At 43.2% G+C, this 23898-nt stretch overlaps 1 protein-coding gene across 1 annotated transcript; it reads right to left on the bottom strand.

The window, feature by feature from the left end:
• Nucleotides 1-10643: 10643 nt before the first annotated feature.
• On the bottom strand, nucleotides 10644-19968 carry pck2 (phosphoenolpyruvate carboxykinase 2 (mitochondrial)). Its single transcript, XM_062379224.1, has 11 exons — nucleotides 19670-19968; nucleotides 15523-15735; nucleotides 15210-15394; nucleotides 14236-14306; nucleotides 13967-14102; nucleotides 13688-13875; nucleotides 13409-13571; nucleotides 13101-13316; nucleotides 12654-12791; nucleotides 12276-12371; nucleotides 10644-12062 (listed from the first exon to the last, which is right to left on the bottom strand). Exons 1-11 carry the CDS (start codon nucleotides 19699-19701, stop codon nucleotides 11596-11598), a joined length of 1905 nt encoding a protein of 634 aa, XP_062235208.1. The 5' UTR covers nucleotides 19702-19968; the 3' UTR covers nucleotides 10644-11595.
• Between the last annotated feature and the right edge of the window lie 3930 nt (nucleotides 19969-23898).

Here is a 23898-nt window from a genome sequence, read left to right as displayed (position 1 = left end):
TGCTTCTGGAGAAGGACAAGCCAGGAGGTGGAAATGAAAGTTCTGCATTCCAAACATTGGAAAAGCCTCAATCTGAAAAGGTTATTGTATTCACAAAACAGCTTTCAGATCTTATCTATTTGCACATCGCACCTGGCAAGAATTCCGACATGGGTTCAGGTCTAGTGAAAAAGGTTTGTGTTCCTACTTCACACAGGGGCATATATGCAGACATTCAGACCAGGGTGTTTTTTCTTCTGTCCTTGATAAGCTGGTGGCTGAACAACCAAGTGAACCGCCACACAAACAGAGTGTCAGCCGCTTTACTGACCCTCGACTCATCGCAGTCATCATCAGTAGAGGTCCCCTGCAGAGGGAAGAAAATATCTAAGCAGGCAACACCAGCAGTGGTCCCCAGCAGAGGGAATGAAAGACTGAAGCAGTCAAAACCAGCAGTGGTCCCCAGCAGAGGGAATATAAGACTGAACCAGTCAACAACAGCAGTGGTCCCGAGCAGAGGGAATGAAAGACTGAAGCAGTCAACACCTGCAGTGGTCCCGAGCAGAGGGAACGAAAGACTGAAGCAGTCAACACCAGCAGTGGTCCCGAGCAGAGGGAATGAAAGACTGAAGCAGTCAACACCAGCAGTGGTCCCGAGCAGAGGGAATGAAAGACTGAAGCAGTCAACACCTGCAGTGGTCACCAGCAGAGGGAATGAAAGGCTGAAACAGTCAAAACCAGCAGTGGTCCCGAGCAGAGGGAATGAAAGGCTGAAGCAGTCAACACCTGCAGTGGTCCCGAGCAGAGGGAATGAAAGGCTGAAGCAGTCAACACCTGCAGTGGTCACCAGCAGAGGGAATGAAAGGCTGAAACAGTCAACACCAGCAGTGGTCACCAGCAGAGGGAATGAAAGACTGAAGCAGTCAAAACCAGCAGTGGTCCCCAGCAGAGGGAATGAAAAGCTGAAACAGTCAAAACCAGCAGTGGTCCCGAGCAGAGGGAATGAAAGGCTGAAGCAGTCAACACCTGCAGTGGTCCCGAGCAGAGGGAATGAAAGATCTAAGCCGTCAACACCAGCAGTGATCACCAGCAGAGGGAATAAAATAGCGAAGCAGTCAACACCAGCAGTGGTCCCCAGCAGAGGGAATGAAAGACTGAAGCAGTCAACACCAGCAGTGGTCAGCAGCAGAGGGAATAAAATAGCTAAGCCGTCAACACCAGCAGTGGTCACCAGCAGAGGGAATAAAATAGCGAAGCAGTCAACACCTGCAGTGGTCAGCAAAGAACGTGAGAACTCAGCATCATCAGACAGGAGGGCCAGGGTGAAGATTGAAAAGATCCAGGTAGAGGACAGATATAAAATGTATCGGTGTTCTCTCGGACAAGCGCGTCACACTCATCTACAGAAAGGCAAAGGCGTCATCTGCTAGAGAGAATATGGGCCGAGGTCAAAGACATTGACTCAACTTTCATCCCTGGAAGAATAATGATTTATTGTACACGACACACGTGAACACACAAACTTAACACCAACACAAAGGGACTCGCTCCGCAGTGTGAGGACCAATCAGCTAACAGCTCTCACCTGTGCTGATTGATCCTCTGTGGTGCCGGTACCCCCATAATAATTTCAGGCCAGGGATTTATCCGGCTGACCTAGCTTTTACTAAGTCTAAAGTTTTGCAATGGGTTTTCTCAAGGTGCTCCTGTTGCCCCCACATTTATAAAAATGAATAAAAAATGTTAAATGGAATTATTTGTTCTCAGTATTTATTCCACTCAGACTAAAGTTTTGCTGTTTTACAAGCTGAATATTCACTGTTTCTCAGGTGCAAGTTTCTTCCTTTAATTCGTCAGCCATCGTCACCTTCACCTGAACATAGCTCCCAAAAGCTGTATAAGGCGGAGGAGAGTAACCTCATTATGGCTGGGGATCAAATAGCAATAGTAAGCATCTAACGTTCAGATATTTCAGAATAAGAGTTACAGTTGCTGCTGACTCTCAGCGTAAATGGATACAGTGTTACTTGATTGTGTTTGTCTTAAATTTGAAGAAAATTTGAGATCTCAACTTTTTCAATTTTGGAGTAAAATTTCATCTTATATAATAAATGCCATTTGTATGGGACTGCATTAGTTCCACTCAGTGTACCTACGCATTGGTTATTAAATTAGGCATTGCAGTATTTCAAATAAACTTATTTTCAAGGTACAACTGGAATTGAAGATCTCGTCATCTGCGTGTGTGAAAATATTTATTCATTGCACTGTAATAACAACCTCGGCATACACCTGTGACAAATATCATATCAGTTGCATTTATTGGTCCAACATTTCACATGTCACCCTGAATCAAACAATTTAATCATAACACATTACATAAGCAACCAGATGAGTGATGCATCTTAATGGATGTGTTTGATGGATACTCTGTAAGTGGTGCTGGACTTCAGTGTCATCTTCCCTCCCTCCTTATCAATAGTGTGGGCTTACGTTGGTCCTTGGGGTCTTTGTGGATCAGCCTCTCCTCCATATTAGAGCTAGTGTAAGAAGTCAATGAGAGAGCAGACATGTGGAACATAACGCGTCAGACGGATGATCTCAGTTTGGGCTAACAAGTTACTGAGCAGGTCCAGGAAGAATAAAAGACTGTAATGGCTGATCTTTCAGATTTGTTGTTTGCCTTCAGAGGATTCAGTCTTCATCATTTCAAGTCTTGTTGATCGATGTGTATGAAAATGGCTCTGTAAAAATCACATATCTTAGGGAAATAAAGTAAAAACTAAATATATGGATAAATGAATTACAGTATATTTTAGGATGTATGTGATTAAATGTGTAAAATCTGTGGATTTTAAATCAAAATGATGAAGGTTAAATTAATGTTTGCACTTCAATGCAACTTTTTGAAACCTCGTTAAAATAGGAGCAATAGAAATAAAGGTTATTATTACAATTTTATTATTCTGTCATGTTTCTTTGACCTGAATGATATAGTCGCCGCCCTCTAGTGGCCAACCCTAAGAGCATTTTCAGCATTTCGTGAACACTTGTGGTGTCTTTGTAGCCTGGATGCCAGACGAACTTAGCCCCCGCCCACAACATTTGAGGTCGGGAAGTTGGGTCTAGAGTTGCTCCGTTGGGGAGAAATTATGCCCGGTTCGAAAGTGACCGGGCCAATCAGATTGTCGGGGCGGGCTTTATACGACGATGGACAGATGATCAACGGTAACGTAATCAACCACGTCATCAAAGTGCCCTTGGGTTGAATTCGTTTTAAACAAACATGTCTGCCGCTGGAGAGCTGAGATGTGTAGATGCTGCCATTGAGTCTGTTTTAGAAGACATCGACAGCGCATTCATTTTGAAAGAGGAACAGAGAACGTGGAGGCGACGCCAAAGCACCGCGCTAATCCCTATCGCGCCAGCGCTTGGCTGTTCACACCGGACACTGAAGTGACGCTGAACCGCCGGGCAGCGCTAATAATATCACCCGTTGATCCAGTAGATTAAAAGCATATACTTACTTGTTGCTCCAACATTAAGCAACAGCGTCCCAACATTTGTCTTTCTTGGTGTTGTCTTTATACAACATGTTCCGAGGATCATACAACTCACTGCACTTCTCCACTTCAATTATTAATTTAATCTCATCCATGTTGAAGAACTTCACTGTTTGCTCCGTTAAATGTCGGGTGTCGGGGGTAAATTACGTATTCTCCACTCAAGCCTATGTGGAGAATACGTAGTCCCCCCTCTCTCTCTCTTTTAATCTGTATCACTGCTTGTGTGGCTGTAGTGGATGGGCAGAGGGGGACATTTAATAATGTCATTGGTCAAATTAAAACTCCAGGAAAACAGAAGGGGAATTCAAAGTATGGGATGCATATTTCATCATTTATATCATATAAAATATGTCATCAATATAGCTTAAAATCGTTTTTCAGTGTGTTTCCTGGAGCGATACACTCGCGTCAAGCACAAAAAATAGACTCAACGCCGAAACGATCGCTGCACGGCACGAGGCAGCCTTGGCGCAGCGCGGCGTTTCAGCCTACGGTGTGACCCGCACAAAGTTTTAACATGGGAGTGGATGGGAGCCAGCTGTTATTTAAGGCTTGGCGCTGCGCTGAAGGGTCGCTTCGGCATCGCTTCAGTGTCCGGTGTGAACCCGGCGTTAGTAAATAACTCACAATGCGTCGCTTAACATACGTCACATAGTACGTTGCTCTGATTGGTTGTAGGTCTATCTAATTGAGACAAGAGGCATTCTTTTTTCTGGTTCAGTTGAAACATGCCCCATAATCACAGCCCAATGGAGCGGTATCAGACTCACATTCTGACTAGAATTGTGAGTATGACAACGTCAGGCTAGTGTCTTTGGCTACCAACCTGCAAACTGGCTGCAGACTTTAAGGGATATAACCAACAACAGCAACGTTTATTCAATCTGAAGTGACCTTCTTTGTTATTATTCCTACAGTATTCTGTCAGGGAACAGGATATTCGGCTACACTTCACAAACTGTTATAAAAGGATGTTTAGGAGTCTTCTGATTGGTCTCTATAACAGCTTAAATTGTATTTTAATCATTGCCCCTGATGTTGCATTCAAACATCCCAGTGGTACCTCGCTTCGACCCTGATGACCTCTGTTTTCCTCCCCCCTGTAGGAGTGAGGCTGATGAAGAAGGAGAAACACTTGGTCTACCTGGAGGATGCGGAGAAGGATGTGACCAATTAAATTTTCCTGTTTTGTTCGTAAATCTTATATGTTCAAAGTCTCATTAAATTTATTTTTAACCATTTTAATAACATCTCTGCTCTTATTTCTGCATAAAGATGAAAGACATCTTTAAGACATATCTACGGTGGCCCTGAGAGCTCAACGAACAGCATCTTAAGAAAACACATGCAAGTTGACAAAACACAAGCAAAGTAAGAAAACATCTTCATCAATTTCACAACACAACACAACACAGAAACGCGCAGCAAATAGACGAACGAGCAGCAAATAGAGGCGACAACACAACAGAAGTGTTTCCAGAGGACAGGTAAAAGGGATGGACACAGGAGACACTAAAACGTCCAATACACCATACAATTTCGGTTCCGCACAGGGGTCGGCAACCCGCGGCTCTGGAGCCGAACGCGGCTCTTCAGCCCCTCTCCAGTGGCTGTACTGTACAGTGTCGTGCATATGTTTCGCGATCGCTGAACTTAACGAATCAGTTTTCATATTATTAACGTGAACGTAACGATGAACGTGATTGAACGTCACGTTCATTTTTTAAATCATCATCGTATCAGGCCCTCATGAAATACCAGGAGCGGGCGTGGGTGTGTGCACACACAACACACAAACGTGATCGAACGTCACGTTACTTTTTTAATCATCATTGTGATGAGCGGGCGTTTGTGTGTGCACACACCCACGCCCGCTCCTGGTATTTCATGAATTCACGTTAATAATATGAAAAGTGATTCGTTAAGTTCAGCGATCGCGAAACATATGCACAACACTGTACAGTACAGCCACTGCAGAGGGGCTGAAGAGCCGCGTTCGGCTCCAGAGCCGCGGGTTGCCGACCCCTGTGCGGAACCGAAATTGTATTGGAGTGTATTGGACGTTTTAGTGTCTCCTGTGTCCATCCCTTTTACCTGTCCTCTGAAAACACTTCCGTTGTGTCGTCGCCTCTATTTGTTGCGCGTTCGTCTATTTGCAGCGCGTGTGTCTATTTGCAGTGCGTTTCTGTAATGCGTTGTGTTATGTTGTGAAATTGATGAAGATGTTTTCTTACTTTGCTTGTGTTTTGTCAACTTGCATGTGTTTTCTTAAGTTGCTGTTCGTTGAGCTCTCAGGGCCACCGTACATATCACATGAGTTTACAACTACACCACTGGGATTCAGATAACATTAAGCACATACTCATATTCAGGTCTTAAAAAATTTTAAAAAAGGAAAAATAAATGTAATTTAGTCATTTACAAATCTGTGTTAAGGATCAGGTAACTCCATCTACTGAGTTGGTGCATCGTTTCTAGAGGTACTGCAATACAAGGTTAATCCAAGTGGAAAGCACAAGCACACGTATTGTCTGTGAAACAAAAGCCTAATACCAGACCAATGGGTATAATAGTTCAATGAGTTATTTTTGTGTTACTGTAAAAGTTGAGGGGCGTGGCTTATTTTCACATCAGAGTTTTCCATTGATCTATTAGTCCCATTATATTCCTTCCTTTGCTTCAATTTCTCTAACCCTCTTGCTTCAATTCCTCTAATCCCATTTGCTTCAATTCCTTTAAACCCCTTTAATTCAATTCCTCTAAGCCCCTTTGCCTCAATTCCTTTAATCCCCTTTGCTACAATTCCTTTAACCCCCTTTGGTTCAATTCCTTTAACCCCCTTTGGTTCAATTCCTTTAAACCCCTTTGACGCAATTCCTAGTATCCACTTGGCTTCATTGAAGAATCAGTTTGCAACAACCAGCCAATTGGTAGAACAAAGCAGATAAGAGATTTTCATGGAAAACACACTTCGAACAGCAAAAATAACAGCCGCAATGGAGTTCACTCAGATAGTTAAAGAAATAGTAATTAATGCAGAGACTGTCCGCCCGTATTTTGACAACTTTTTTACGAAGCTCACTGCAGAGCAGTGGGAGAGGTTGAAGACATGCAATCCGGATGAAGGTACAACATTTATGTTGGCAGAACTTCTGCTGAACTTAATGACGTCTGTATCAAATGCTATTGTAAAGCAACGTCCCAGTGCACCTTTGTCTGAGGATAAAGTTCGGTCCATTCTAGGCGACACTCTCAACAACAGTCTTTCACCAGGCAGCACAACAACGTCTGAGAGTTTGGATAAGCTCACAGACTTGGTTGTAGAGGAGGTGACGAAGACTGTCAACTCCACCTTGTCTGCGAGCTCCATCGGTGTGAGCTCTGAGAAGCTTATACCAACCCGCCTCATCAACCCCGCAAAAGTACAGAAGATGATCGGTTACGCCTGTGAGACTTTTAAGACTTACGGACGAATCAAACGATTTGTCGAGTGTCAATCGCGCAAGCAAAGTCGGACCATCTCCTCAGAGGAGCAGGACACCTCAGATGATCCCACTCTTGTGTGTAGGACTTGTTCAAGCTCCTACTCTTCACGAGAAAGCTCCAAGTCAGGTAGTTCCTCAGAGGGAGGTTCAACAGCAAGCAGTATGGACAGTGTGAAGAGCCTTGTCCAGGAAAAAATCCACGATATTTTGACTGACATCACAGACTTCTTCAATGAGTCCAATGACAGCCTCTCTCCTAATTCATCGTTCTCTCCAGAGATTGATTTGGCCTTAGATGAAATAATTGAGTCAATCAGTGAGGAAAGCACAAATGGAAAGGAATCTCCAGAGCTAAACTTCTCAATCGATAACGGAATGAGAAAGATCAATACGCTTGTCATAAAGACTTTTGCCTCAGCAGGGACGCTCCAAATAATGTCACAGGTCGCGACAAAATTCAATGAGAAACCCAAAGTCACTAGCAGGAAAGTGATACAGTCATTGCTTGCTAGTATTGACGCTGTGCTTCTGGAGAAGGACAAGCCAGGAGGTGGAAATGAAAGTTCTGCATTCCAATCATTGGAAAAGCCTCAATCTGAAAAGGTTATTGTATTCACAAAACAGCTTTCAGATCTTATCTATTTGCACATCGCACCTGGCAAGAATTCCGACATGGGTTCAGGTCTACTGAAAAAGGTTTGTGTTCCTACTTCACACAGGGGCATATATGCAGACATTCAGACCAGGGTGTTTTTTCTTCTGTCCTTGATAAGCTGGTGGCTGAACAACCAAGTGAACCGCCACACAAACAGAGTGTCAGCCGCTTTACTGACCCTCGACTCATCGCAGTCATCATCAGTAGAGGTCCCCTGCAGAGGGAAGAAAATATCTAAGCAGGCAACACCAGCAGTGGTCCCCAGCAGAGGGAATGAAAGACTGAAGCAGTCAAAACCAGCAGTGGTCCCCAGCAGAGGGAATATAAGACTGAAGCAGTCAACACCTGCAGTGGTCCCGAGCAGAGGGAATGAAAGACTGAAGCAGTCAACAACAGCAGTGGTCACCTGCAGAGGGAATGAAAGACTGAAGCAGTCAACAACAGCAGTGGTCACCAGCAGAGGGAATGAAAGGCTGAAACAGTCAACACCTGCAGTGGTCTCCAGCAGAGGGAATGAAAGACTGAAGCAGTCAACACCAGCATTGGTCCCGAGCAGAGGGAATGAAAGACTGAAGCAGTCAACACCTGCAGTGGTCCCCAGCAGAGGGAATGAAAGGCTGAAACAGTCAACACCAGCAGTGGTCCCGAGCAGAGGGAATGAAAGACTGAAGCAGTCAACACCAGCAGTGGTCCCCAGCAGAGGGAATGAAAGACTGAAGCAGTCAACACCTGCAGTGGTCACCAGCAGAGGGAATGAAAGACTGAAGCAGTCAACACCAGCATTGGTCCCGAGCAGAGGGAATGAAAGACTGAAGCAGTCAACACCAGCAGTGGTCCCCAGCAGAGGGAATGAAAGGCTGAAACAGTCAACAACAGCAGTGGTCCCCAGCAGAGGGAATGAAAGACTGAAGCAGTCAACACCAGCAGTGGTCCCCAGCAGAGGGAATATAAGACTGAAGCAGTCAACACCTGCAGTGGTCACCAGCAGAGGGAATGAAAGATCTAAGCCATCAACACCTGCAGTGGTCACCAGCAGAGGGAATGAAAGATCTAAGCCATCAACACCAGCAGTGGTCCCCAGCAGAGGGAATATAAGACTGAAGCAGTCAACACCTGCAGTGGTCACCAGCAGAGGGAATGAAAGGCTGAAACAGTCAACAACAGCAGTGGTCACCAGCAGAGGGAATGATAGATCTAAGCCATCAACACCAGCATTGGTCAGCAGCAGAGGGAATAAAATAGCTAAGCAGTCAACACCAGCAGCAGTTCCCAGCAGAGGGAATGAAAGATCTAAACCGTCAACACCAGCAGTGGTCACCAGCAGAGGGAATAAAATAGCGAAGCAGTCAACACCTGCAGTGGTCAGCAAAGAACGTGAGAACTCAGCATCATCAGACAGGAGGGCCAGGGTGAAGATTGAAAAGATCCAGGTAGAGGACAGATATAAAATGTATCGTTGTTCTCTCGGACAAGCTCGTCACAATCATCTACAGAAAGGCAAAGGCGTCATCTGCTAGAGAGAATATGGGCCGAGGTCAAAGACATTGACTCAACTTTCATCCCTAGAAGAATAATGATTTATTGTACACCCCACACGTGAACACACAAACTTAACACCAACACAAAGGGACTCGCTCCGCAGTGTGAGGACCAATCAGCTAACAGCTCTCACCTGTGCTGATTGATCCTCTGTGGTGCCGGTACCCCCATAATAATTTCAGGCCAGGGATTTATCCGGCTGACCTAGCTTTAACTAAGTCTAAAGTTTTGCAATGGGTTTTCTCAAGGTGCTCCTGTTGCCCCCACATTTATAAAAATGAATAAAAAATGCTAAATGGAATTATTTGTTCTCAGTATTTATTCCACTCAGACTAAAGTTTTGCTGTTTTACAAGCTGAATATTCACTGTTTCTCAGGTGCAAGTTTCTTCCTTTAATTCGTCAGCCATCGTCACCTTCACCTGAACATAGCTCCCAAAAGCTGTATAAGGCGGAGGAGAGTAACCTCATTATGGCTGGGGATCAAATAGCAATAGTAAGCATCTAACGTTCAGATATTTCAGAATAAGAGTTACAGTTGCTGCTGACTCTCAGCGTAAATGGATACAGTGGTACTTGATTGTGTTTGTCTTAAATTTGAAGAAAATTTGAGATCTCAATTTTTTCAATTTTGGAGTAAAATTTCATCTTATATAATAAATGCCATTTGTATGGGACTGCATTAGTTCCACTCAGTGTGCCTACGCATTGGTTATTAAATTAGGCATTGCAGTATTTCAAATAAACTCATTTTCAAGGTACAACTGGAATTGAAGATCTCTCACTTAAGATGGAGCACAAAAATAAGAGAGCATCTAAATTCTATGATTATATTTATACACAATTTCCATAATTGGAGGGCCTCAAAATATGTTGGGAAAGGGAGATTGATAATGTTTTTGTTTTGTTGTGTTGTTTATTTTGTTTTGTATTTTTATATTTTTTGTTTTAGCAGTCTGGCAAGATTTGAATATTAGTTGCCAGACTTCAGACTTTTCTGTCGTGGTTGTTTAAAATAGTATATGTGCAAAATGGTTATAAGAATACATTTCAATCGGTGGAGATAAGTATTGATAAGGGGAAAAAGTATTCAAGAGCCCTACTGATAATTATAAATACATGTTCCTGATCTTTCTCCCCCCAATCAAACCAGTCGAGGCAGATGACAAAGTTACGCGATAGCATTACAGTTTTTTAGTGAATAGCCGGAGTCACACCAAACCACCTTTTACTTTAGGTCTGTCTCTGGAACACAAGAAGTGAGTATTTTGTATGGAATGATTAATGACTTGTGGGAACTGATTGATTAATTGTATGGGTGAAGTGTTTGAGTCCACAAAACAGTCTCAGGGGTAAACAGTGAGCAGCCAAATCCAATACAATCGAAGTCAACGGGAAAAAATGAATAGGAGACGTCATCTGCGTGTTTGAAAATATTTATTCATTGCACTGTAATAACAACCTCGGCATACACCTTTGACAAATATCATATCAGTTGCATTTATTGGTCCAACATTTCACATGTCACCCGGAATCAAACAATTTAATTCTAAAACATTACATAAGCGGCCAGATGAGTGATGCATAGTAAATCTCAGCCCAATGGAAAGACGCTGAGCAGTTAATGAACGTTTTGACCCCTTAAGGACATTTTAAAGCATTCAAAACCTCTATGATAAACATTTTCTACTTTTTGGTCAAATATTGGTCTGAAAAGATCTTCGTGCTTCAGCCTGTAAACATTAGCAGCCTGGAATCTATTTTTAAGTCTAAAAAAGGCACAAGTTGGCCATGATGACTTTGCTCCAGTACTGCAACAGGTAGTGTGAGTGGATGCAGGGAGGGACATTAGCTTATCTGACCTTCGGGAATAGAATCCCTCATGTCGAGTCAAACCTCCCTGCCAGCACTGACCTAGCACCAGTCTGTCAGTGTCGCAGTGTGACGTAGGTTTTGCATTGTAGATTAACTTCTCCCCCCGATTCATTCTTTACTGATTTCTCTCCCTGACAAGAAGAGTCACTGACTTTGTTTTTTTAAACACAGAGAAATATAGATACTGGCCTGAGGGTTGGTCTTTCTGAAGAGTACCTTCATTTTCAACCAGTGACTAAACACGTCAACCTTTACAATCCTAAGTCAAGAAAGGGGTTGAAACAAGTCAGAATTTGGTATCTTGTCTTATCTTATCTTTTAGTCGAGCACATCAAGTAAATTCTTATTCGTGTTCATATGCATTAGACCAAGCTAATCTTTTTCACAGCTTCATTCTCTGTGTGTAAATAAATCCAGGCAGTGACTCTGATTGCACCATAATGATGTGATCCTGTGTCACCAGGGACGACCACCTTGTTTGTGGCATCATTGTGGTTTTACTTGTGCACCCTGTCCTCCAGCGCCTTCAGCTCAGCCCCAATCTGAGCCGGCAGGTCAGCACCGACCTGCTGCGTGAAGTACGATCTCAGCTCTTTGGTCTCATTCTGCCAGAAAGCCTTGGGCACATCAAACAGGGCTCCCATATCGACGCTGCTGCCCAAGCCTTCAGTGTTGATGGCACCCTCTACCGGCAGCCAGCCGATGATGCTCTTCTTGGCCGCCTCGTCCTCCCTCTCCCGGCTGCAGCGCTTGAAGATCCACTCCAGCACACGGGCATTCTCGCCAAAGCCTGGCCAGAGGAAAGAACCGCTGGGGGTCTTTCTGAACCAGTTGACGTGGAAGATCTTTGGCAGCTGAGTGGGGGCCTTGCGGTTCTGCATGCTCAGCCAGTGACCGAGGTAGTCGCCAAAGTTGTAGCCGAAGAATGGTCGCATGGCGAAGGGGTCATGCATAATCGATTTACCTGAAGGAAGACATGAAAGGCCTTGTAATTCTGATCAAGAAATAACTTTAGTAATTGAAAGATTTCCACTTCCTTGTCATCCAAACAAGTAATTACTTTATTTCTACAATAAAGTAATTACTTGAAGAAAATGAACCCTAAAGCACAAGACTTTTCTCATAGCTTTAAATCAGGAAAACACCATAAAAAAGTCAGAGGTGGTTGAGTCTATACCTTTGTGTTCAGCAGCTGCCGTGGCCTCAGATCTCATCGCGGCTCCAACAAAGACGCCGTGTTGCCAGTTGAAAGACTCATAGACCAGAGGGACTCCTAAACAAAAAAACATTCTATCAATACACCGCCAACAATGTCTTTTAAAAAGAAAAAATATAATATATAAATCGGGTATTCGCTATGTAAATTAAAGGAATTAATTACGATAATACAAGGGAAATGAGGATCATTGCATCTCCTCAACCTCTACACTAATTGTCAACTTTAAGATTTCATGGTCATGTTTTTTTCCTCTATGAAACAGAAGTACAAAGCCAAAATGTCATTGTTAAAAGTGATAATTAAAAACTCTAACATGTATATGGAAGTGGCACTAACCTTCTGGCCTCCTGCCTCCGAAGATAATGGCATCGATGGGGACCCCCTCCTCGCTCTCCCACTGGGGGTCGATGATGGGACACTGAGCCGCTGGGGCGCAGAAGCGGGAGTTGGGATGGGAGCAAGGGGTCGAACTTCCTGTTTACAAAAAGGAAATTAAGAGTTTGGGATGTGTTCTTGACAATATTTAATTACACCGACTGTACATCTGAATATCAAGGTGCAAACTCTGTCAGATGTTAAGTTAAGTTAATGAGCATGAGAAAGTCTGCCATTTCAGAAAAACTGATTCCTACTCCTGCAGCTTTAAACAAACCAGAAGTCCATTTTCTTGTCTGCAGATAAGTCTATTAATAATCATAAGTGGTGGAAGGATATCTCTGTCAGTAAAGCTGCACTATAAACCAAGATACTTAAACTTAATGACCTCACTCTAACTGATAATACCTTGCTTCCAGGTTTTGCCGTGCCAGTCTGTGAGTGTGACGCCGGCGGGAGGGGGGGCAAGTCCTTCCCACCACACTCCTCCATCACTGGTCTCACCGACGTTGGTGAACACTGTGTTTTTGGCGATGGTGGCCATGGCGTAGGGGTTGGTCTTGTCCGAGGTGCCTGGAGCCACGCCGAAGAAGCCGTTCTCTGGGTTGATGGCCCTCAGTTTACCTGCAATGATTACAGATGGTTCATTGGAGTAACATTTAAGATTTGACACATTTTTGCAGATGGAGCGTCAGAGCGAGTCCCCTCCGTCTCACCTTGGCTGTCGAACTTCATCCACGCAATGTCGTCTCCCACACACTCGACCTTCCAGCCTGGCAGAGTTGGTTTCATCATGGCCAGGTTGGTTTTACCGCAGGCGCTGGGGAAGGCCGCCGCTACGTAACGCTTCACTCCCTGGGGGTTGGTAATACCCAGGATCTGAGGAGAGGATGGAGCGGAGAATAAAAACATTTCAATTATCGTTTATACCTAAGCATCGGCAGCATTTCACAGTAAATTTCCTCCTGTCACAACATCACATCGTTCATCCTCACCAGCATGTGCTCTGCCAGCCAGCCCTCGTCCTTGGCGATGCGAGAGGCAATGCGGAGGGCGAAGCACTTCTTTCCCAAGAGAGAGTTTCCTCCGTAGCCGCTGCCGAAGGACATAATCTGCCTGGTGTCCGGCAGGTGAGATATCAGCACCTGCTCTGGGTTACAGGGCCATGAGTTGACCAGAGGGGCTGGAACAGGAAAAGAGGAAGAGAGGGGAATTTGAAAAATCAAATCAAGTTTATACAAAGGAGTAGAACTTGCTTCAGGCTCTTTTTGTACCTTTCAGTGGTAAAGGTCGTCCCAGAGAGTGCTGGCAGCGGACAAACTCCTCTCCTTCTGCCAATTTGTTGAGGACTGGTGTCCCCATGCGAGTCATGATCCCCATACTGGCCACTACGTACGGCGAGTCCGTCACCTTGAAGAAGCGGAAAGTGAAGAATAACGTTTATACCCTACTGTAGTCGTCTATTGAGTATATAAGATAAAGTACAGAAATGAAACAATGCATTGATTTGTATGAAGCCTGGACAGGAGCACAGTCACTGTACCTGGACGCCATATTTACTCAGAGCGGAGCCAACAGGACCCATACTGAAGGGAATCACATACATGGTCCGACCTGCAGAGGGAAAGGAGAAGTAACAGAATACAGAATAACTTTGCACAACAAGACACATTGTTTCAACACACAAGTGAAGGAATTGAGGTCATTTTGGGCTGAAGACATCTCAGCCTTTTCTTTATTGGAATCCAGATCCATGATTAGTATGTCAGGTTTGATATATCTCTATAGTTTGTGCAAGTCAGAAATTAATGCTATGTGCCTGCAAGATGCAAAACACACAGGGGAACCTTTTTTCTATTAAGCCGGATGTTCTTCATCCCCGCTCTACATGGTCTGAGTTCTGTGGCGTACCCTGCTGTCCTCTAGTGGAACGGTAACAAGCGTAGTTCCCAGCAAGTATGTGAACAATTATGCCCATGATGCATGTTGGTGTCTTCAGAACGTATGATTAAACACGTTCCAGCTGAATTTCACGCAGTTCCACTGAGCAAAGTTGGTGGTGCGCAAAGGTATAAAAGAATTGCAGCAATACACCAACAAAGAAGTGAAGCCAGTCAAGGAATAAGAAGTTTACAAATGCAAGTTTTACACTCTGCTTTTGTTTTTTTGTTGTCCTCCTTTCAACATCTTCAATTCAAGTGAAAAAGATGCAGCTCCTGCCATCATAAAGAACTTAAGATTCAAATTGTGTGCATGGCCTCCTTAATATGGAGGTTTATTCCTCACATCTCAACCGGGAAACCGTTTTGACTTTAGTGTACTCCAGTGACCCATTACACCAGCACTGGATTTGGTAACAGGTGGAACAGAACGCTGCTAACCACACCCATCAGTGTGTGAACTGAAAACAGCTGCTCTTAATCATCCCATTTTATTCTCAATTCTTTTTTAAATAATCTCATCATGTTCAAATTCAGTGACCCAACTGAAAGTCAGATCCACTATCCAACGACATACCTGTCATGCAGCCGGGGAATCTTTCCTCTCGGGCTTTCTGCCAGTCCGACTCACACATCCAGCTGCCGAGCTGGCTCTTCACGCCCTCAGCAGGGATGGGGATGGTGTCCCTCTGGTTCTTGGTCACAATCACAGTCTTGCTCTCCACTCGAGCAACATCTTTTGGGTCTGTGCGTGCCAACCAGCTGAGGGACAGAGGGTTAGAATGTTGGAGTGATGCAAAATCAGACTAAGAGGGATAAAATATGAATACAATAGAATGCACAAGGCCTAATATCAATGAGCCAACCGACTCTGTATACAAAGCTCCTACCAGTTGTCATATTTGGAAAGCTTCTTGACCATCCCCTCCTTCTCCAGACCTGCGAGGATGTTGGCTGCCTCCTCCGGTGTCCCCGTTACTACATGAACACCGGTGGGCTTACACTCCTCCGCTGCCCCCTTGACAAACTCAGCCACCGCCGGGGGCAGCGAGTTAAGTGAGGACAGGGACCGAACTGTGACATTTGCCCCGACACCACCCTGTCTGTGGAAATAAAGGAAAAACAGAGTTACTCTTTTGACTTTGGAGAACAGTGCGCTGATGAGTTAATGACAAGCACAAGAGTAACAGTCACTGTAGACACACCCACAGATAAGTTAAATACATACTCAAGAATATTTTACAATTACAATCTCTGTGGCCGACTCATCACACAAACACAGCGGAGACACACCTATTATACACAAAACCATAATCATATGATTAAATGTTCTCTCAATTGTGTTGAGTTAGTTCCTGTGGGGGTTATTAGTGAAACCAGAGACCCTCAAACTGACTTCTCTTCATTCAGAGAGGCACGTGGGGGGTGAGCATCAATTGTGTGTCAGCAGCATGATATACACAAAACATGCCATTGAGAGGGCCACTGCTTTGGAAGCTGATAAAACCGAAGCCTGTTTTAGGGTGTGTGTGTGCTCTGTCTGTCCTCAACAATGTTCTGACAATGGAAAAATCTGTGTGTGTATGTGATCCTTTGTTCCTTTGTGTATCTGTCCATGGGTGACTGGATGACCTCAGATGACAGGTTCAGAAAAAACAAATGTGTGCGTGTATCCAGCCATCCATCCAGAATCTATACTGATTAAGTATATCTAGATCTATATATATATATACACAAATCTACAGGAACTGTAAATAATTTTCTTTTAGTTTCAACCATAAATCAATCGGCCAATCAAGTGCAGGCACACACCTCCTGGTTAGCTAGCACTGAGTATGACATCATATGTGCAAAGTGCTCACTTGCACACACAAACACAGATTTCTACTCATGCACGGAGGGAAGATAACGTGTAACAGTCTAATACCAGGTTAAGGGTTCAAACTCATCTCCCTCTCTCTCTCTCTCACCAGGAGTTTAACCATTGATGAGGGAGCTCACTGCAGTTGTGTCAAAATGCTGACTCAGAGTACAGGGACAGACACTGGAAGCTGAGTCATTTCTTTTCTCTGATCAAATCTGATCTAATCTTATATTTTGTGATTTGGACCACAGCTGGGACATGGCTGTAGCTTGGGAAGCAGTGCTGGTAAATGGATGGATAAAAGTGTTTTGTGGCTTTTGTGATAGTGAAGGACAGACAGAGAAACTGGATGAGAGAGGATGACTTGCACTCAATGATCCGATCAGCCAGGAGTCAAACAAGATACCTGCTGCTCAAGGCTTAAACACCAGTGTGGAATACACACCATAGATTGTATAGAAAGATTGGCGATCAAAGTGGTTTGGCTTTCTGTATGGGAGCATACAGTGTGGTATACAAACTAACCATTTGTGATCAGGTCCCCCCAGAAGACTCTCCTCTCTGCTGGCTGCTCTGTGAGGCTGTACTTGAACACAGTAGTACTATTAAATAATGCTGATATGCTGATGTTTAGCCGGGATTTTACAGAGTTTTCTATCTGTATGTTAGCATCACTAACATTTGGTAGCTAGCAGTCAACACTGTGTCCAGCTGAGGCTGGATTAAAAAAGCAACATGAAGATCTGAACCATATCATCCCAGTTCGTCCGACAGTAGTTGAGATATTTAACTCAAAACAACAAATGTCAAACACATGAATGCGATATAGAGCAAAGTTCAGGGGACAGTTGTGTCTCTGCACCCATCAAACATGCTTCATTGACATTCATTGGAAGTGACAGAACAGTAGAGTTACTGTGTCATATCTTCTTCGTCTTTGTTTGGTTTATTGGCGGATGGAAACAGACGTCAAGGGGCATTACCGCCATCTACTGCTGTACTTGTCTTTCCCTTTTCATTACTTCACATCCCGCAGGGGGATATTAAAAGAAGCAGTCTGATTAAAATAAGCTCTACGGCCCTTTAGTTCTATTCTCCTTCACACTAAATCAATTTCCTATGCCCCTGATCATCCAGCCTGTCCTGCAACCAGTTACTGTATCCATTAAAGTCATGCTGAGAATGATCTCCAGTGTGATTGGGATTAGGAAAAGAGACAAGCTGGACTGAATTTGAATTAAATCAACAGAAGTGAACTGTTCTCATTTTCATTTGAAAACGCATAAACTCTGCCTGGTGTCTACACTACTCTGGAGTTTAAGAGGCACTTAATCTGAGAACATTGAAACTTGCTGCTGGCATCGTTTTAGTTTGAAAACTCTGGGGATAAGTTTTGGTCGGAATGGGTAGGAACAGAAATGTTTTGAAACCATGATGTGTACACTAACAACTGCTTGCTGATTGGATCTATGGGTAACAACGAAGCTTTCGCTGAGTCATGGGGCTCCTTTCACATGACCCCCTTCCGGAAAGGAAAGCAACCGGCATTAGCCTCTGCTACCAGTCAACTCTTGAATTACAAGAGTGGATGACCATGTTAAATTTGCTAAACAGCTTTTACATTTTGAGAATTTTGCAACAATACAACTAATAACATGTTTAGGAGACAAGATATTTCTCAAGCAATTCCTGTTCACACCGCCACATGAACGCACAGACTAGGCCATTGGTCATGTGATGGGTGTTTTCAAATTGCATTTCCTTATAAGGAGCAAAAATATGCGTGTGATCAAAAACGTAGAAGTGTGGATGTAGCCACGTCTCAGGCAGCAGCTGTCTTGAGCCAGATGCTGGAGGAAGAAGCAACAGGTAGAAGTTTGCCCTATTCTCTCTTCTTTGAATTTTTTGGGGGAAATCCTAAAATGCCTCTTATGACCCCTGCAGTTATGCATCCCCTCCAGCCTTTTGTCAATGTCTCCCCATTCCTCACCCCATCCCCCACACGTGATGAGCGCACACTTTCAAGAAAGCGTTTGCAGCACTAACACTCTTCTCTTTCGTAGAGGATACATGATCCAGAGCAGGGGGCAAAGAATGACATGTTACACATGGGCCTGATCTGTTTTCCAGTCCCATGACTGTCTTTTTGCTCCTGTTAAACGGGTTTTCCTTCAACGCACACCTCCCAGTGTGCAAGCCAATCCTGACACATCGCAGGCCGACACGCCTACACTCTCCCCACCATCCTCCAGCGCCCTTATGGATCCCGGTCAAAAGCCCCTTTAGGTGCAGAGTCTACACATGGAGCAGATACAAGCTGGAGTGCATGCACACGTGCTGCATGCGTTCACCTCACAGTGCCAGTACAGGGGGAGGAGGAGTTACAAAATAAAGAATCATAGAGAAACATGCTCAGGGGTATTTACACAAACAGGAGTGATGACTCCAGTTATTAATCTCTCAGGCAGAAGTGCACACACAATGCACAGGAACATCCTGACTGTACCTCACATGTCCCCCCACGGTGTCGGTCAGTCATACACATGTGGCTTTAATGAAAAAATAAAAGCACAGACATATATATACACATTGCTCATTTCTAAGGCTTCTTATAAAAATAGGAGGGGCAGGAGGAAGGAGTGTGGGGGGTTCACTATTAAGATTACACTACTCTCTGCTTACGTGTTTTTTAATGCAAAGACACCCCCATGTCTTTCTGAATCAACTAAATTGTCCAAATAAAACCTTTTGAAAAAATTGTCTCTTTCAAAATAAAAGCATACATCTGAATCAGGACTGCAACCAAAAGTCACATCTTGTTCTTTCAGTGGCTGCTTATTATTTATCTTTATATATGAATTGACTGATGATAGAACATGGATGACATTTTGTGTTCGGCTCACAAAACATGAACAAAACAAGTTAGAACAGAAATACACATCCGAAACTTATTTGTGTGTATAAAGTTTAAAAATAAGACATCATTAACGATGCATGTTAAATCACATGGCGTTGATGAAGAACACACGTATAAAGATTGAGCTGTTGCATAAAGAAGCTCTTAGCATTAGCTGGTTTGCAGTGACGCGCCGTTTTAAATGAAATAAAGTTCAGTTGACGAAGCTACTTCAGCTGAAGTCACAATAAAAGAGAAGAAAGTCAGAGCTACTCACCTCAGGATGACTCCCAGCAGAAGAGACGACATGTTCGGTGCAAAAATAGAAACACAAAACTAGCTTATAAAACTCGGCGAGCGTGAAAAAGGCTCATGTGAGGGATGTGGAGAGGAGCCGAGTGTGTGTTAGTGTGTGCGTGTGTGTTAGTGTGTTCAGACGGGACCTTGTACTTTGTCCACAGTCAAACACCTGGATGAGCACACAGTCCTCCGCAGATGTTTACTGCTCCCCGGCTCTAGCACAACATGTCCCCTCCGGTCCTCTGCTCCTCCACCGCCGACGATGCTCGCTCATGTCGCCGTGGAACCTGCGGGCTGATGCAAGTTCTACCGGGAGGAGGAGGGGGACCCAACCCGGAAACACGAGCACGGCGGAAACCGGCTGCTGCTGCACACGTGAACACACACATGTTTGTACTTCTTTTTATGGGTGAGGACACAGATTGACATAATACATGTCCTTAGCCTCTTACCATAAACATAACCATCTAACTAACTTCCCAACCCTAACCTAAACCTAATTCTAATCCTAAAACCAAGTATAAACCCCCATTGAAATAGTGAGGACCAGTCTATGCTTACAATTGTCCTCATAAAGAAATAATTACAGGAATACACACAAGCAGAAGATAACTTCACGTACTTGTACATGTTCATTCATTCATTGTTTTTAAGAAAATTATTAAATTCACTTCTCCTCACTGTCCTGTAGCTTTCTTATTCACCATCGCTATATGTTATTCATATACTTCTCGCGTGTTTTATTCACATTCATTATTTTATTTTGTGAATCTTCCTGTGAATGGAGGTCAACACTGCATTGTGTGTGTGGCTGACAGGTGTCTTTGACCTCCTCCTGTGGCCAGAGATGGTTCCTTGACTTTGACTTAGATTGACTTCATTCACTCCTCTTTCAAACCATCACTTCTGGATAGTGGGAGGAAGTCAAGACGTGAAGTCCATTTTTATAAATAGTGCATGGTTACATTTTAGGATCTTGACAGTGGGAATTGATGTAGCCTAACTCAAGCTTTATGTTAACTAATTTATTAAAAAATAAAAAATAATTTAACAAACAAAATGATGTGTTTCAGAGAATCTGAGATGGCCCCAAATGATATCCCGAAGATTACATCATTTATTCATTATCAGTCCTATAACATGTGTGCTGAAACTATATGGTTCCTCGCTTTATACTTACTTATACTAAATGTTTATTTGTATAATGTATAATTCCACCCTCTTTCTTCCTTCTCCTCTTTTGTATGTATTTGACTGATTCTTTTCAATAGAGTTACCAAAATAAAACCAGGAAAAATAAACAGGAGAATAAAAGGTTTTCTAGTGGCAGAGTGCAGAATAAATGTCTTTTTAACGGGTAACATTATTATATCTGCCTTGACTTTGAAGTTTAACAGTACTAAAGTTTCCAAAGGGCAAATGTAACGGTTGTTTTCATTATCTATTGACTTGATTATTTTCTTGATTAATTCATTCATGATTAAATGACTATAGTGAGAAATGCCACAGTTTACCCTCTCCACTCTGTCTGCGTGCTATAATGGCAAAAGGAAATGTTGAAGAATGAAAACTTGAAAACTAGCTGCTAAATATTATCTTGCTCAGAAAGTTGCAGTGTTTCATTACCAGAGCTCAGATTTACAGCGGTTCCCTCTTGGGTAAGAGCTCGGTTCAGGGTCCTGGAGGCTGCAGTGTTTCTCTCCAATGATTTATAGTTAATTATTTAATGTAGTTATTTATTTATAAGCCTTTAACTGATCGACCTGTTGCATAAGTGGAATAGTTTGATTTTCAGCCACCAGGAGGTTTAACATTTTCTTCTAACTGCAGAGGGCAAACAAGTGTGTCTGTATGTGGTTTTAAATGGTGGATTTCCTGTTAATGTTTCTCTCTGGGAAATTAGGGAGGTTCACACACACACACACACACACACACACACTGCAGTGACAGCGAGGGGAAGGAGAGGCATGTGGGTTGGACAGAGGAATATGCTGTAGAAAGGAGATAAGGAGAAATACCACAGTCCAACATGTCTGGTTAAACTTCAGCCCATGGTCTCTGATGATAGGCCATGCACACTCAGCAGTCCACCAAGCAGACTCTGTGCACGTACACACACACATGCAGGTGAGAGTCAAACAGTCAAGAATGCAGCAAAGAGGGAAGGGAAGGAGACATCTTTAATCCTTTAACTGTGTCCTGTCATCTCAGTTTCAGCGAACAAAGCTGTGGTTATCGGCTATAACAGGAATCTTATTTGTCTGGTAAAGGCCACAATTGCCCATACTACTTATTGGTAATTCCCTATAATGTATTGTATACATATCAGAGAAGGAACTGGGTTATTCTATCCTCCCCAACGCAGGCTTGAGGCTGTCGGACCGTTTTTCTGGGTTACCTACAGGGAGTTGGGTGGTTTTGTGTCCCCCAGGTGCTGGTTCAACATCTTGTGACGTATCACACATTATAGAGATAACGGCTCCAAATCCAAATATCTACCATTCACTGTGTCAGTACATCCAACATGTTTAAAAGAGCCTTGTTTATTGTTGGTGTGGTTTCCAAAACTAAACCCTGGATGTCATTTAGAGGGACCAGTACATCTAAGTAGTTCTGTTCAGTAGTGCGTTGAATAAGTGGAGTCTAAAACAAGGGGCTGTGGCTCAGGAGGTAGAGCGGGTCATCCATTACCAGATGGTCTGTGGTGCGATCCCTCGCATCCTTCAGCCTGTTGGACATACTGTCCTTGGGCACGTCACTGAACCCCCAGATTGGCCCTGACAGCTTCCCTGTGAGAATATATTGTATATATTGTGAATATTGTATATTCAGAGCCAAACACTTTTAGTCTGAACATCACAAGGAAATGACAAGATATGAAACTAAATATTATCAGCGGTGGAAGACGTGATCACATCATTCGCAAAAAAGACGTAAAAGTCACAAAAGCACAATTAAGATCAAATATAGTTTAAACAATCTCATACACAACACAATGTAAGTAACTATCATTTGCAGCGACATCAAAAATTATTATTTAAAAACTTTATGGGCACTCTTTTTCACTACAGCACAATTTCAAACTTTCATCGTTTGATTTTTAGTACATGGTGATCCCATGTGAATCAAAGCATGTGAACATGTAAACCAAAACTACCGCCCCTTTAAAATAACCAGTAACAAGAGCTCACTTTTTCATTGCTGTATTTATCGTTCATTCATTTATCATATTGTTTATAAATATTTCTGTTCAACATGTCACTACTCTACATGTACAGTTACTATGCCTTACATGTGTGTCAGATTTGTCTATAAATATGTATTTCAATGGTAAAAAACTGTGGTATAAACGTATAAAGACAAGTTTACACTGAGTTATTTGTTTATGTTTGACTATCAAATATCAATATACTGTGGATCTATTCATTTAATATAGTTAGTGTGCAACAGTGGGAGGGCTGTGAAGAAATCCTGTTAAAACCCAAACAACAAGATAATTTACTGACGTGCTCACGAATCCTAAACTTGTTGTTGTCCTCTCTCCGCCCCAGTTGGCCTCACACACCTGACCTTTGTCCTCCATGTTTCTCAACGCCCCTGAACTGAATAACAGGGCAGAGTTTTTTAATCGCTCACACAATCAAATCACAGAATCAATAACTAATGGCGTTCGCATTGTAATTGAGCGTGGTCTCTGCCCTTTGGGTCCAACCTGGTATCGACCCAGGTGTCGTATTATCGTGGTGGTAAAAAGCTGCAGATGTTCAGACTGCACTGCTGCAGATGACACACAGTGTTCACATGTTGTGATACGGATTAGTTGAGGATTGTTCGGCCCCACCTGCACAATTTCTGGCTGGACATACATTTTTTATTTCACAATTTTTTTAAGGACTACATGAAATATAACATTTTTGTGGTGTTCCATCTCCATTTACTCTGACCTGGTAAAATATACTGATGCTTACACCTTTGAAGAAACCTCACAAGTGTAGCCTTGCAGAGACCAAGCATATTCATATAGACCCTGTAGTTGCAAAAAAACACTCTATTAATTTTGGGCATGAGAAGGTCAAATTTTGAAAAGGTTAAAAAGAAAAGGAACTAGAATTTACACAGAAGGTTTTAAGGATTATTAGGATGACATATTGAGTAAATATCAGCCCAGTGATTAAATCTGATGGGATTAAACAGTTAATGTTGGTA

This window comes from Platichthys flesus, chromosome 21 (assembly GCF_949316205.1).
Source record: "Platichthys flesus chromosome 21, fPlaFle2.1, whole genome shotgun sequence".
Classification (NCBI taxonomy): Eukaryota; Metazoa; Chordata; class Actinopteri; order Pleuronectiformes; family Pleuronectidae; genus Platichthys; species Platichthys flesus.
This window is presented reverse-complemented; position numbering and strand designations above follow the sequence as displayed.